The 16,291-nt window shown below is 40.0% G+C and overlaps 1 protein-coding gene across 1 annotated transcript in view; it reads right to left on the bottom strand.

Moving 5' to 3' along the window:
* Positions 1-242: 242 nt before the first annotated feature.
* LOC132890280 (cytochrome P450 2J6-like) overlaps positions 243-16,291 on the bottom strand; it is a 30,401-nt gene continuing 14,352 nt past the window's right edge. The window contains exons 2-9 of the mRNA XM_060927093.1: positions 14,401-14,560; positions 14,129-14,281; positions 13,859-14,019; positions 1,602-1,775; positions 1,378-1,513; positions 1,055-1,242; positions 836-977; positions 243-716 (exon numbers count right to left, since the gene is read on the bottom strand). Of these exons, the coding sequence (XP_060783076.1) occupies positions 520-716; positions 836-977; positions 1,055-1,242; positions 1,378-1,513; positions 1,602-1,775; positions 13,859-14,019; positions 14,129-14,281; positions 14,401-14,560 (1,311 nt within the window). The 3' untranslated portion in view covers positions 243-519. The remainder of the gene's footprint in view (positions 717-835; positions 978-1,054; positions 1,243-1,377; positions 1,514-1,601; positions 1,776-13,858; positions 14,020-14,128; positions 14,282-14,400; positions 14,561-16,291) is intronic.

The following is a 16,291-nucleotide window of genomic DNA, read 5'->3' as shown; positions in this document are numbered from 1 at the left end:
TCATTATTATTATTTCTGCACCCCAAAAAGATTATTTCTTTCACTTTTCCTTTTATGAGTATTTCATGATGTTTACATGCATATCACTGGCACTAGGAAATAAAATATACTGCATATATTTGTTTTTATATATTTACAATCACGGCATTTGGCATTTATATGCACAAACAAATTTTGTTATGAATGCAACTTTTTAATCATTGTCAAACATTGAAAACAAGATCCAGATTTACTACTGGCAGTTTAATTTAACATGGGTTAAATAGCTGGAATTTGACTTGATTAAACCTCTTACATCCCTTTTTTTACATCCTTTTTTTCACAGAATCACAGAAAAAAATAAGGCACAATTTTAGATACAAGGCCATGAGGAAGAAAGTAATTAAATGTGAAACAGCCAATCACCATGTTAATTATAACATAACATTAACACTAGAACAACTGTCACATGCCCATGAGGACAGGCTCATTTCTTCAATAGTCATAAAGATATTTTCAGTATACAGATATATACTGGGTCTACATTTCTCTAGCTGGTTCTCTCAGCCTGACTTCCATCCTGTACGGTTTGGGTGTTATTGTTAGCCCAAACACAGGAGTGAAATCTGGTTCTCTTGCATCTTCAGGCCAAATGAACTGAAAGCGGCGCAGCAGAGTAACCAAGAAGAGGAAGAGCTCCATGCGAGCCAGACTTTTACCGAGACATACACGAGGCCCTACACATAGACAGAATACATAAATGTAGATTTGCTTTTTGTCAAATGAATTAATCTCTGGTTTGGTTAAATGAGGTTTAAATGAAGTTTGCAGTGTCTTTTCACTCCTGAGTTCTCACCACACGAAAAAGGTAAGAAGGCCTCAGGCTTCTCAAACTGTCCCTGTTCATTTAGGAAGTTTGATGGATTAAAATCACGAGGAAACTTCCACTGGCCTTCTTCACTCAACACTGAGGACAGGTTGGGAATGATCAGAGTTCTCTGGAACACAGGGAAATAAAAAACAGAGATTAACATGTGTAGCGGAACGGTGAAGTCAAAGCAATTAAAATCGTCACCTTTGGGATGGTATAGTTCATCAGTTCAGTATCTCTTGTGGTACAGTGCAACACACTCAGAGGCACTGTGTTGGCAACACGTTGACACTCATGAATCACAGCTTGTATGTACGGCATGTTGTGTCTGTCCTCGAATGATACCTCAGATTTTCCCTCCAGAACCTCATCAATCTCTTGCTGGCATCTCTCTAGAAACAAAGCATGTATGGCACTATTATGAGATTCATTCAACCTGCCAATTTGGGCAAAAATATCAAAAGTTCAACACTGATTTAATAAACAGGTTTAGAAGATAATGCAATGGACAATTTTAAAGTTCACACTCTGGATGTCCGGATGAACCATGAGGTAGAGAAATACTGAAAGTAGTGTGTTGGATGTGGTCTCAGTTCCAGCCACATGCAGATTTATAACATACGCCACAAGTTGTTCTTCACTGAAAGTGGATTCACTGTCTCTCTGTTACAAACAAGACATAAAATAACACACATTAGCATGATTTGTCATCAGGCAAAACTGAATTGACTTAAATCACACAAATACAAACCTTATCAAGCTCATCCAAATAGCAGTCGACAAAGTCTCTTGGTTTTCCTGGGACTCTTGTTGTCTTGTGCTTGTTGATCATGTTTGCTGTCAAGCTTTTAAGTCTGATGTGGTTATCAAAGGCTTTTTTAAAGGGAAGGGGCAAGGACCTCACCACAGGAAGTGCATCATAGAGCTATAAGAAAATGGGAGATTTGGCTCTTGTAGTACATGCATTCAAACCCCCCCCCCAATCGCATTTTCAGTTCATGTGATACATGTCCTTCATAGATGCATCTGTATTAATGAAATATCTCCAGCTGAAACTATTACATTCTCTGGATAGGTGTAATAAACATTATTTAACAATGTCCCCATATTCATCAGATCATTTCTACCACTGAGCATTAGGACTGTCCACTGTACATGGAGCATAGCAAAGGAGTAGATGTACCTGACTTCATCTCTACTGCACAGACTCTGGCTCCAAATTTTGACAACATGGTTCATTGGCTTCATTTCTGTAGAGTGGGAGGCAATGGAATCAAGCCGTCCATGTTTTCTACAGTTGATGCCAATTCCCACCCACCAGCCAGTTCTTCCCATGATTTTATTATAGCAGCTACTCACTGGGGAAAGTGGTGCAAACACATGCTTCCTCAGAGACATGTGAAGCCGTTCAACTGCATATTTTTTGAACCGCTACTCATGCTTGGTCATAGGGTAGTGTGACAAACTTGGAGGACATTGATATCTTCCCTCTTCCACGTACATTAGCTCACAGATACCCATGATTGGTTCATGTTACTCTTCAATAGCATAGCCAGCTTTGTTCTCTTGTTCCTCTTTCGCATTGTTGCATTATGTTTTCGAAATAATTTTACTTTCCTCTTAGATGTTACACAATTGTTAACCTTTACACTTAAAATGGAATATTTAAGAGAGCAGATTATGTGTAGTTTACGTAAAAAGACTTAGTTTCTCATCAAAATGTGATTTCATGAATTCTATATAATTAAATCAAGTTCCTAATTACTAGTTTGAATTATATAGAGTATGATCAAGTGACACAGTATTAACACGATCCAATTATGGCCCGGTTCGATTTTGAGCTCGGGTGAGAATACAGGGTTTGACTTTTTTCAGGACTTTGAAAATGTATGATCAAAACATGTTGGAGATACAAAGACTAATTGTTATAATGTACCTCAATTCATTCACATGGAACTGATGTATGCACTTGAATTAATTTAAATTAATGAGATTTTTTTCACTGTACAGTCAACCAGGAATTCAAAAAGTGTTTTATGATATTGCTGTTGTTAGACTATTTTATGAGTGCAGTTAAAGGCATATAAACAACATCAAATAACACAGCAAACTGCACTTCAATTAACTATTCCTTGGAGCACATCAAGGTTCGGTCCTAGGAACTCTTATTTTTATCGTGTTTATCAATGATCTCCCAAAGCCAATTCATCATTGCAAGGTTGTGCTGTATGCAGACAAGACAGCCCTGTTCTTTGCTGGTCAGGACGTCCATTCTATGGAGTTACAGTTGTGGTCAGAAGTTTACATACAGTGACATGAATGCCATTTTGGATATGAATGTCATGGCAGTATTTGGGCTTTCAGTAATTTCTTTGAACTGTTCTTTTTTTTTGTGGCAGACTGATTGTACAGCATACATCTTTAATTAAAAAAAACCCACTCGACTTTGGTGCACAAGTTTTAATTTTCTTTGGGTTTTCTGAAATCAACACAGGGTCAAAATTGTATATACAGGTTCAAAAATGTACATACGCTCACAGTGCTCAGCGTAAATGAGTACAACCCCTTTAAAAAGTAACATTTTAAACAATATCTCAATGAACACAAGCAATTTCCAAAATGTTGACAAGACAAAGTTTAATATAACATCTGTTTAACTTATAACGTGAAAGTAAGGTTAATAATATTACTTAGATTACACATTGTTTCAGTTTTACTCAAATTAGGGTGGTGCAAAAATGAGTACACCCATAGGCGGTTTTAAACGGGGGCCGGGGGGGGCAGTGCCCCTGTAAAATTGCTCCTGGCCCCTGTTGTGGCCCCTGTGCTGAACAGGTAACAAGATTTATTAATTTTGACGTGCGCTGGCTCGAAGATCGGAACTGACATGACGGAGTGTTCTACACGGACTCCTTAAAGCGCTACACGCACACTGTTACCTGCAGCAGAAAGACCCGCAGCAGCGCGAATTGTAAACTTCGGACGTGAGAGATAACAGCTGCAGCCCTGCAAGGACTAGGCTACTGCAAAGAGGCGAAGGTAAGGAAAATTATTCAATTTAGTAACGTCAGTATTTGCACATATCCGTGTTTTACTGTTGTTGTTCACTACAATAATAAATCCGTTTTATTGCGCTTTCTTAAAAGTGTGTTGCACAGCAATAAGTAGCCTAACTTAATATTTTTGGGAAATGGGTAAAATAACCGACAGTGTTTAACCTTCTTGTAAAACTTTAATGGCCTTTTGATATGTAGAGGCTACATTCCTCTCCGTTTACTTTTTAGTATAGACCTACTGTAGGCTATCATCATGGAAAGGAGCAAGAAGGACATTATGTCCTTTTTTGCCCCTGTTGGCAAAAAGCAACATAAAGAGAGTAAGGAAGATGAAGATTATGAAAGAGGAGAGAGAGCCAGAGGTGGAGAGAGAGCCAGAGGTGGTGGTTGGAGAGGTGGAAAGTGAGGCATCTGAAAGGCAATCTGAGAGTGAGGATGAAGACATTCAGGATCAGATTGAGGGACAGAATGAGGGACAACCCAACAAGTCATTGGGACAACCAGATTCACCATGCATATCAAGTACAGCACCATCAGGTTTGTGATGTTGAACAAATGTATGTGTGTGAGCGGTGTCGACCTACAATTCATATAGCCTACCCTGAAAGTGTGAAGTCTGAATAATAATTAATAAATATAAAATACAAATAATAGATATAATAATAAATTAATAAATGAATAATGATAAATAAATGTTGTTCTCAGTCGCACTCTCATATTTACTGTATTCATCTTTCTCCAGATATCAGCAAGTGCTTGGACAACACTCCAGTGCAGCCACGTCTGAAGAAAAGGTTCATTGTATGCAAAAATAGAAATCTTATTTTACAAAAAAAGAGAAACATGGTTTTAAGATTTACTGAGCACAATTTATTTTATGTTTAGGCTATTGAGACAGAATGTTTATCTCATTGTATTTATGCTCAATGTATTTTGTTTTGGTTTTAAATAAACTAAACAAAACATTTTGAACGCTTAAATATTGCCATGTTTTGCCCATATGTGCCCCCCTGAAAAAACACTGGCCCCACCTCGGCCCCCCTAGTAATTTTGGTCTAGAACCGCCACTGAGTACACCCCACAACAAAAATGACTACATCTAGTACTTTGTATGTCCTCCATGATTTTTAATGACAGCACCAAGTCTTCTAGGCATGGAATGAACAAGTTGGCGACATTTTGCAACATCAATCTTTTTCCGTTCTTCAACAATGACCTCTTTTAGTGGCTGGATGCTGGATGGAGACTGATGCTCAACTTGTCTCATCAGAATTCCCCATAGGTGTTCAATTGGGTTCAGATCAGGAGATATACTTGGCCACTGAATCACTTTCACCCTGTTCTTCTTCAGAAATCCAACAGTGGCCTTAGATGTGCGTTTAGTCATGTTGGAAAAGTGCACGACGACCAAGGGCATGGAGTGATGGTAGCATCTTCTCTTTCAGTATAGAGCAATAGATCTGTGAATTCATGATGCCATCAATAAAATGCAGCTCCCCGACACCAGCAGCACTCACTGCCACCACCACGTTTCACTGTAGGCACCATGCATTTTTCTTTGTATTCCTCACCTTTGTGATGCCATACAGTTTTGAAGACATCAGTTCCAAAAATATTTATCTTGGTCTCATCACTCCAGAGTCTAGAGTCCCAGTAGTCTACATCTTTGTCAGCATGGGCCCTGGCAAACTCTAGGCGGGCTTTTTTGTGTCTGGGCTTTAAGAGAGGCTTCTTTTGTGGACGGCGTCCAAGCATGTCATTTCTCTGCAGTGTCCACCGTATTGTGTCATGGGAAATAGTCACCCCAGTTTGGCTTTCTACTTCTTTAGATAACTGCAGTGAATTTGCATGCCGATTTTCTTCAACCCTTCTCATCAGAAGACATTCCTGTCGAGGTGTTAACTTCCATGGATGACCTGGATGTCTCTGTGAGATGGTTGCAGTTCCAGCTTTCTTAAATTTTTGTACCACTTTTGCTACAGTATTCTGAGTGATAAGTAAAGCTTTGCTGATCTTCTTGTAGCCTTCACCTTTGTGGTGGAAAGAAATTATTTTCCTTGGGGAATTCTGAAGAGACAAGTTGAGCATCAGTCTCCATCCAGCATCCAGTCACTAAAAGAGGTCATTGTTGAAGAAGGGAAAAAGATTGATGTTGCAAAATGTCGCCAACTTGTTCATTCCATGCCTAGAAGACTTGGTGCTGTCATTAAAAATCATGGAGGCCATACAAAGTACTAGATGTATGGTAGTAGTTTTTGTTGTGGGGTGTACTCATTTTTGCACCACCTTAATTTGAGTAAAACTGAAAAATGTGTAATCTAAGTTTATATTATTAACCTTACTTTCATGTTATAAGTTAAACAGATGTTATATTAAACTTGTCAACATTTTGGAAATTGTGTTCATTGAGATATTATTTAAAATGTTACTTTTCAAAGGGGGTGGACTAATTTATGCTGAGCACTGTACATTATTAATTCCGAAGTGCTGAAACTTCCAAAATGTCTCTTATCTTGCCAAGGCTGAGGTCTCTTAACTTCCTGTTAGTGATTATGATTGACAATAGCTGGTAGCTTCTCTGTGCCTTCATAAAAAGGGTTTGTTTAAAGCACTCATTGGATTGACCAACATACAGTAAAATGGGAAAGTCCAAGGAGCTCAGTGCAGATCTGAGAAAGAGGATCGCAGATATACACAACTCCGGAATGTCTCTTGGAGCCATTTCTAAACAACTGCAAATTCCAAGATTAGTTCAAACAATTGTATCCAAGTTATCATGAGGTGTAGTCACTTTGCCAAGCCATTTTGCTTCAGGAAAACCCAAACTGTCACCCTCAGCTGAAAGGAAGTCAGTTTGGATGGTTAGGAACAACCTGGGAACCACCATGGCACAACCCTGCCATGAACTGGAAGCTGATCACTGTCTACAGTTCAGATCACCATGGACTAAGACCATGAAGAGTCATGAAATATCCAACCAGAATTCTGCCACAAGCTTCATCATGGTTGTGGCAGCGGGGGCGTGGTCAAGCGCCTGTCTGTGACAGGAGGGCGGAGTCAGGGAAGGTAAGTGGCAGAATCACTACACCTGAGAGCAATTAACCTGTGTTTGTGTGTCTTCCCAGTGACCGCACCAGATTTAAAGAGGGAGAGCTGAGAGCAGAGTGGAGCTGATCCCTGAACGAGACGCTAGTGCGTGTGTGTCTCTGTATTAAAAGTATACAGATTGTTAGACTGAAAAGTTTGGCAATAAAGCTGCTATTTACCCCTGATCTCTGTCCTGCCGTCCTCTGTGCTCCACCCACACGTAGGGAACGTTACAATGGTAAACAAAAATGTTTGGTCAAGGTCAATCTTGTGAAGAGGCATTTTACCCAAATATTAGGTGTGCTGTATATATATATTTTTTTGACCCTGTATGTATAATTTTGACCCTGTGTTGATTTCAGAAAACCCAAAGAAAATTAAAACTTGAGCATCAAATTCTAGTGTTTTTTTAAATTAAAGATGTATGCTGTACGTTCTGCCAGAGAAAAAGAACAGTTCAAAAAAATGACTGAAAGCCCAAATACTGCCATGACATTTATATCCAAGATGACATTCATGTCACTGTATGTAAACTTCTGATCACAACTGTATTTCTTGAGGAAAATCTTCATGCCTTCAATAACTGGTTCTCTCTTAACAAGCTAATCGTAAATTTTACCAAAACAAAAGTCATGTTTTTTGGTTCTAACCAATGACTTAAAAGATGTCCAAAGTCAGTATTGTCATTCGCAGGAACTGACCTAGAAGTTACAGATTATTTCAAGTACCTCGGTCTGACCTTTGATCCTACTATGACCTGTTGTAATCATCTTGACGATCTGTCTGGAAAAGTAGCTAAAAGATTAAATCTTTTGAGGAGGAGTAGAAAGTATCTCACTGCGGACACGTGCAAATATCTTCACGGCTCTTTGGTCCAGGCTCTTTACAAATACTGTGATGTGGTCTGGTCTAATGCTGACAAGACAAGCCTTGACAGATTACTAAGGTTGCAGAAGAGAGGTGCCTGCATTATTCTACAAAAGAAGACCAGAGAAGAACGATCTGAAAACTTGTTTAGAGAGTTGAGTTGAATCTGTTTGACTGATTGTTGGACTTTCCATAAATGCCTATTTGTATTCAAATGCTTGAAAGAAATTTGCCCCTCATACCTCAGGAACATATTTACCTGCAATTCTGAAGTACATACAGTGCCTTGCAAAAGTATTCATACCCCCTGAACTTTTTCACATTTTTCCACCTTACAACCACAAACCTAAAAGTTTTTTATTGAGATTTTATGTGATAGACCAACACAGAGTAGCACATGATTGTGAAGTGAAATGAAAATGATAAATGGTCTTCAAAATTTTAAACAAATAAAAATCTGAAAAATGTGGTGTGCATTAGTATTCAGCCCCCTGTCCTCTGATACCTCTAAATACAATCCAGTGCATTCAATTGCCTTCAGAAGTCATCTAATTAGTTAATAGAGTCCTACTGTGTGTAATTTACTCTCAGCATAAATACACTTGTTCTGTGAAGGCCTCAGTGGTTTGTTAGAGAACACTGAAGAAAAAACAGGATCATGAAGACCAAAGAACTCACCAGACAGGTCAGGGATAAAGTTCTGGAGAAGTTTAAAGGAGGGTTAGGTTATAAAAAAAATATCCCAAGCTCTGAACATCTCAAAAAGCACTGTTCAATCCATCATTCAAAAATGGAAAAAGTATGGCACAACTGCAAACCTACCAAGACATGGCCGTCCACCTAAACTGACAGAGCGAGCAAGGAGAGCACTGGTCAAAGAAGCAGTCAAGAAGCCCATGATCACTCTGGAGGAGCTGCAGAAATCCACAGCTCATGTGGGAGAATCTGTGCACAGGACAACTATAAGTTGTACACTCCACAAATCTGGCCTTTTTGGAAGAGTGGCAAGAAGAAAGCCATTGTTGAAAGACAGGCATAAGAAGCCATGCAGGGGACACAGCAAACATGTGGAAGGTGCTTTGGTCAGATGAGACCAAAGTTGAATTTTGGCCTAAATGCAAAGCGCTATGTGTGGCGGAAAACTAACACTGCTCATCACCCTGCACACACCATCCCCACTGTGAAACATGGTGGTGCCAGCATCATGCTATGGGGATGCTTTTCTTCAGCAGGGACAGGGAAGCTGGTCAGAGTTGATGGGAAGATGGATGGAGCTAAATACAGGGCAATCCTGGAAGAAAGCCTGTTGGAGGCTGCAAAAGACTTGAGACTGGGAAGGAGATTCACCTTCCGGCAAGACAATGACCCTAAACATACAGCCAGAGCTACAATGGAATGGTTTAGATCAAAGAATATTCATGTGTTAGAATGGCCCAGTCAAAGTCCAGACCTAAATTCCATTGAGCATCTGTGGCAAGACTTGAAAATTGCTGTTTACAGATGCTCTCCATCCAATCTGGCTGAGCTTGAGCTATTTTGCAAAGAAGAATGGGCAAAAATTTCAGTGTCTAGATGTGCAAAGCTGGTAGAGACATACCACAAAAGACTTCTCATCTCATCTCATTATCTCTAGCCGCTTTATCCTTCTACAGGGTTGCAGGCAAGCTGGAGCCTATCCCAGCTGACTACGGGCGAAAGGCGGGGTACACCCTGGACAAGTCGCCAGGTCATCACAGGGCTGACACATAGACACAGACAACCATTCACACCTACAGTCAATTTAGAGTCACCAGTTAACCTAACCTGCATGTCTTTGGACTGTGGGGGAAACCGGAGCACCCGGAGGAAACCCACGCGGACACGGGGAGAACATGCAAACTCCAGACAGAAAGGCCCTCGCCGGCCACGGGGCTCGAACCCGGACCTTCTTGCTGTGAGGTGACAGCGCTAACCACTACACCACTGTGCCGCCACCACAAAAGACTTGCAGCTGTAATTTCAGCAAAAGGTGGCTCTACAAAGTATTAACACAGGGGGCTGAATACTAATGCACACCACATTTTTCAGATGATGATGATGCCCTTTATTGTCACTAGTCACACGTACTAGCGAAATTAGCCGTCAACCTGTCCGTACATATGCAACATGCAATTGACATAGGGTAGACAGGACAGGAAGACAGGGATAAAGATAAAAAGGAAACACAACATGAGGAGAGATATGGAAAAAAAAGAACACCCCCCCCACTATGCTCCTGTCAGGAGTACAGTGTGGGAACATTTAAAAAAACCTTTGCATAAGCACAACTACAACACAGGTACACTTTAAACACGGGACTTGAGGGGGGGAATCAGGGGTAAGGGAGGGGAGGAGGTAATCCAGCGCAAGCAAGCAGCCATCCGCTCCTGCAGCCATGAAGGCGCTGGTCACGCACCCGCTTGTCACACTGGGGGTAAAAATGGCGACCGCGGAGAGTTAGAGAGGAATGCGAGGAATGAGAGTGTCTCCCGGCATTGACCTTCAGGGGGAAATGTTTTCTCAGCAACGGCCTGAAACAAGGCCGGTTCTGTCTCAGGGTGCCGAATGTCGATAAGATATGAATTGTTTGGTCTTTCCAGATGCAGTCTTTGCACGTCCTCACCGCTTGTCCATATCTGTCCATTCTATTCAAATTGATCTCCGAAAAACGTATTCCTTGCAAAGCTGAAAGCTGCTCTGAGATAACCATTTTGTGGTTAAAGTTCTGAATGTCCACAGTCCAAGTGCCAACAGCTTTGCCCACCACTCCAATCATATCGGGCAGCTTTGTGGGGCTTTGAACAGCTGTCACCGTTGTCTGATTTCCTCGATATACCAGGGCAATGCCTATTCCAATCAGCAAAAGTCCTGTAATCATGGTTCCGAATAGGTAGATATCTTCAATGTCCTCCACAGAAAGAATCGCCAGGCACACGACCCGCCACTGCTCCCACACGTCCATCGTGTAACCAGCCGCAAACGTTCCGGCAGGACAAACGGGTTCCCCCGAACCCAAAACTGTGTCAATTTCGTTAGGAGACCAGTTTATCAATTCCATGCTTTTTAGTTTAGAAAGTAATGCAGGAAGAGTCTCTTCAAAAAGTACAGCAGACGAGACAAGACACAGAAGCACAAGCAGGGGAAAAAAGGAGGGAGAGGGAGAGCAGAATGCGATCACCTTCCATGGAAGCAGATTTTTATTTGTTTAAAATTTCGAAGACCATTTATCATTTTCGTTTCACTTCACAATTATGTGCTACTCTGTGTTGGTCTATCACATAAAATCTCAATAAAAAACTTTTAAGTTTGTGATTGTAAGGTGGAAAAATGTGAAAAAGTTCAAGGGGTATGAATACTTTTGCAAGGCACTGTAACAACAACACTAGAAACAAAATATCATCCAAGTCTGGTTATAGCTCCTTCAAATATTCTGCTGCTAAATTATTCAATAGTCTGGATTCTATAGTTAGCAATCATTTTGCTCAAACTATTATGTAGATAACAAAAAATGTTCGAGATTAACTCTAAATTGTCCAGTGTACTCAAGCCTCTAAGTTATTATAATTTTCACACTATTTCATAAAGGTTCCATTGTCAATATAAATCGCCATAACTTTTAATATTTTTATCCACATTATTATATTTTTATTTATTCTATTTGTTATTCTATATTTGCCATTAATTACCTCGCTCGGGACAGAGTCCACCAGGGGGTGAGGTATTGTTTTTGGTCGGGTTTCTTTGTTTTTTTGTTAAGGATATTACAGGAAAACGGCTAGACCAATCTTCATGAAACTTTCAGGATAGATGGCCATTGGTCTCAAATAGAACCTCCAACATGTTGAGGGTCATCCGGTCAAGGTAACCAAAAAGGTCAAAATCATTTTTGTTGTGTCTACTGCCTTATATAGAGGCGCTAGCCACTATGCCATCATGCTGTAAAAATGTAAGAGTGTAACAATTGCGCACTACGCATACATGTGTTACGATTAAAATGGTCGGTGAGCATATACAATTTGGTTCACCATTCGAAATAAATGGACTAGACTAAAGAAATTGCTTTCAGACAAGTTTATGCTTATTCCAGAAGGAAAGTGTGTTCCACTGAGCTCTAGCGCCAGGCCATTTCCAGGAAATAAGAGTTTCCTGGAAATAAGGTCATGGTGACAGCTTTCGGTTCGGAGGTTTCGGTTTCGAAAACTGTAAGAGGTAAGAGTAGAATAATATAAAGTACAGACACTTGGTATATTTTACTTCTGTGATTTTTAAAATTGTTCATTTTTGGATTATGCTTCATTTTTGTGGCTACTGCCTCATAGAGGAAATTATGCTATATTTACTGTATGGACATGGTATCAAAAAATTTATTTATAAGCAGGAGCCACATGTACCCTTAGGGTACCTATTTTTTTCGCAATATCTTCCTTCATATTCATCATAAGTGCTACCTTGCCCAGTTTGTTTGCCATGCACAGCTTTCATGTAAATAAGTGTCAGCTTATGTCAGCTCCACACTTGCATCCAAGAGGCAGGCCGACAAACGTCACTCCAAGGCACCCACTTACCGAGTAGGTCAATGAGTAATGCTCTCCATGCACCACATGCCACTTAGTCTCTCGCAAGCTAGCACCCAGGTTCCTTGGACCCTTCCTCTTCAAGAAGGTAATCAACCAATGTTCTGTTAGACTCACATTACCACTCACCATGCGACGTGTTCACCCTATCGTTCATGCATCTCAGCATAAACCTCTGGTCTCCAGTCCTTTGCTACTGGGTGACGTTTGTTTTGCCTGGCAAAACAAACCTCGCCCAGTTTGTTTGCCATGCACAGCTTTCATGTAAATAAGTGTCAGCTTTTGAAACCCTGTGTCTCAAAGTTTATTATAAATATATCCAGGCTACAAATTACATTTCCAGTTTCACTGTTTTATGGCTACACTGTGAATGATGGAAATAAACAAATCAGTGTATTATATTACACTATTTAAGCACATACAATTTAGTAAAATGTGTGGATGTGTGTTGATGACACGGTGTCTCAGTTGAAATACTTGATTCTGGAACTGTGAGTGTGCAGCACTGAAGCTCATGTCCCTCAACACAAACCTCCTTATAACTCAGTGACTGTTCTGAAATGCTGAAACAGCTGATACGAAACCTGACAGCTTTCCTCCAAAGTGGCCCAAGGGGATTGGAAAGCAGATAACAAGTAATCCTCTGAATGTGCTCAAATTTGAATTTAATTTGATTTTAGTTATTTATTTTTAAAGAGCAACATACACCTTGACACTTCATACAAATTTCAAATCAAACTGAAGAATATCTACAGCAACTAAAGCAAACGAAAAAAAATGGATTCTTTTAAGCATAAACTTTCTTCAAAAGGTTCACACTTTTTTACAGCCAGGGACCCCGTAACTGAAAATTCACTCTACTGGCTAACTGATTTTTGAAAATAACCCAACTATACAAATATTTGACTCATTGTTCAAATGCATTTAAAAAAAAAACACGAAAGGAATATATCAGGTCCAAAATGATATTATTTGTAAGACATTGCTTATTGCTCTCATTTGCACTGACTGTAATAACTCAATAATAAATATAATAACTTTTCTAATGTTGAGTTGTGATTTCCCCAACACTAACATGGAATTAAAAGCCATTAGCATTAATCTTAGTCCAAATAACAGTGGTCAGGCAATGTTGAAGTGACAATTGGTTATTTGTAACTATTTATAATCGCAGTGTTTATAGTCTGGTGTCGCCCAGATGAGGATGGGTTCCGTTTTGAGACTAGTTTTCTCAAGGTCTTTTCCTCACATTGTCTCAGGGTTTTTTTTTGTTTGTTTCTTTTTCTTGTCACTTATGCCACTTGAAATTTGTAGATCTAAATCTACAAATTTCTATAAACTTGTTTTGTGACAATGTCTATTATTAACAGTGTTACACAATTAAAATAGAGTTGATTTGAGCTTACCATTGCCCAAGGTCCATTAGCCAGCTTCATGCTTTCAGTAAATAGCTGAACGTAGACTTTAAGGGTTTCATCGCCATAGTTATAGCGAGTACCAAACAAAACCAGGTAGATGATATTTGATGCTGCATCATGGAACAGAGTCTGAGGATACATGGAGCTTCCTACAAATAGACAAGCTTTGTTGATGTGTTTTTACTTGCTTTGTAAAAGACTTTTTATTGGGCAGCTATAATCAACAGAAACATGATTAATAAAGTAACATGTTGATACCAGCATGCTTGTCCAATTTTGCAACAACATGTTCAATTTCTCCAAGAATCCTCTTCTCCATAGACTGTTTCCCCAAGCCAAAGTTCCTTAAGGTCATGAGAGCAAAGCGCCGATGCTCCTTCCATTGAAGGCCATAATCAGCCGTTACGACTCCTGTTTCATTTTACTCATATTAGTAACACACATTAGCACTGCACTAACAATACATTTGTAAAATAAATTTAATACAGTCTGGTGATGAGGGATGAGTAACTGTTTGTCACAGAGCTCACCTTTATCTTCAGTTATATCCTTAATCAAGGAGTCTGGGCGTCCTGAAAAGTCTGCAGATTTGGTCACCAGAGCTTCTTTTATGGCTTTTAAACCATGAAGAACAACAGCTGGTCTTGTCCCAATATACAGACTGTAAATGTTTCCATATTGCTCAGCCAACTAAACATACAATATTCAACAAATATTATTTCAGCAAAACATACACACATTGCAAATGTGTCATGAGGTAACATGCCTGCTGTTCTGTCATAAGCTGGTTTACATTGAAGAGATTTTCAACACAATTTTGTTGTCATAGACAAATCTTCATAAACCAATTTGATTGTGACAAAAGATGGCCAACGACAAAGTTCTGGCAGTGTTATAAATTCCAACCACAGAGTGAGATTGCTGCTACAAAACTCATCTGACAACCACCAGTAGGGGGACCCCACTAGCAGACACTGTTGGGTGACTGCACCCTTAGGTGCCCATATGGTTATTTAAAAAAAAAAAAAGCAAAACACACCTTCTAGGGTGCCCCTATGGTAGATAACACCTGTTTTCTGCACAAGTCTGGATCAAACTGAACATCATAATTTTCTTTAATCATAGATGTATTGTTACAAACTGATGTAGCAGTGTAACATCTATGACAAAAGTCACAGGGCTCGATTAAGTCTAGGGGTATTTTATTGTAAAATAATAACAGAACAAACCAAGGAAGAACCAACAAAGAATTAAAGTATATACAAAAGGGGAAACCAACCACAAAGGAGAAACAAGCAGGCATCAGATAGGTGTGGAGCCAGCCCCCGAGGAGAGAGAGAGCGTGTTCAGGCTCCCACCCTAGCATTTATAGGGGAAACATCATTGGCTCTACACCAGCCACCTGTAAAACAATTAGGTGCAGCAACCATACAAAAAGGTACTGGGGGCCCCTAGTGGTAGGGGACATAACACCTCCCCACTAAGTTGGTGACATAGTCTCCAAATTACTAACACAAAAAAAAATGTCATACACCACGTTCACAGGCAGGTCGGGTGCAAGACACACAAACATAATTAAGTGCAAAAAACGTGCATGCGCACCACCACGTCCACAGAAAGAAGAGGTGTGTGGCACAAACATAGGCACAATAAGGCAAACAAAACACGTAATGGTTCATATATATATATATATATATATATATATATATATATATATATATATATATATATATATATATATATATACGTATATATATATACGTATATATACACATGAGACACATTACCAAACACCAACACAAAAAAATCATATGGGTATACCGTAGAAGACACCACTAAGGCACTCTGGACAACGCGTCCGCTATAACGTTGTCCGTACCCCGAATGTGTTTAACCTGCAAGTTGAAAGGTTGCAAGATCAAACACCACTGCATGAGCCGTTGATTTGAATTACGCATGCGCCAGATGAACTTCAACGGGTCATGGTCGGTATAAACGACGATGTTCTTTGAGGCACCCAAGTAAACCTCAAAGTGTTGTACAGCAAGGACCAGGGCTAGTGCCTCCTTCTCTATGGTCGAATACGACCGCTGCGGAAGGCTAAATTTCTTAGAGAAATAAGAGACAGGATGTTCAACGTCATCAGCACCGAGCTGGAGGAGGACAGCTCCAGCACCATAGTCACATGCATCGACAGCAAGGGAGAAGGGCTTTGAAAAATCAGGCGCACTCAAAACTGGAGCCGCAACCAAAAGCGACTTCAGATTTTCAAAAGCCCTACTGCATTGTTCCGACCAGGCATACGGGACCTTCGGACTTAACAAATCAGTTAACGGGGCTACTACTGCAGAGAAGTTCTTGCAAAATGCACGATAGTAGCCCACCATGCCAAGAAATCCACGGAGCTCGCGGCGATCAGCA

Source organism: Neoarius graeffei, chromosome 8 (genome assembly GCF_027579695.1).
Source record: "Neoarius graeffei isolate fNeoGra1 chromosome 8, fNeoGra1.pri, whole genome shotgun sequence".
In the NCBI taxonomy this organism is placed as follows: domain Eukaryota; kingdom Metazoa; phylum Chordata; class Actinopteri; order Siluriformes; family Ariidae; genus Neoarius; species Neoarius graeffei.
Note: the sequence above shows the minus strand (reverse complement) of the source record. Positions and strands in the feature narration are given on the sequence as shown.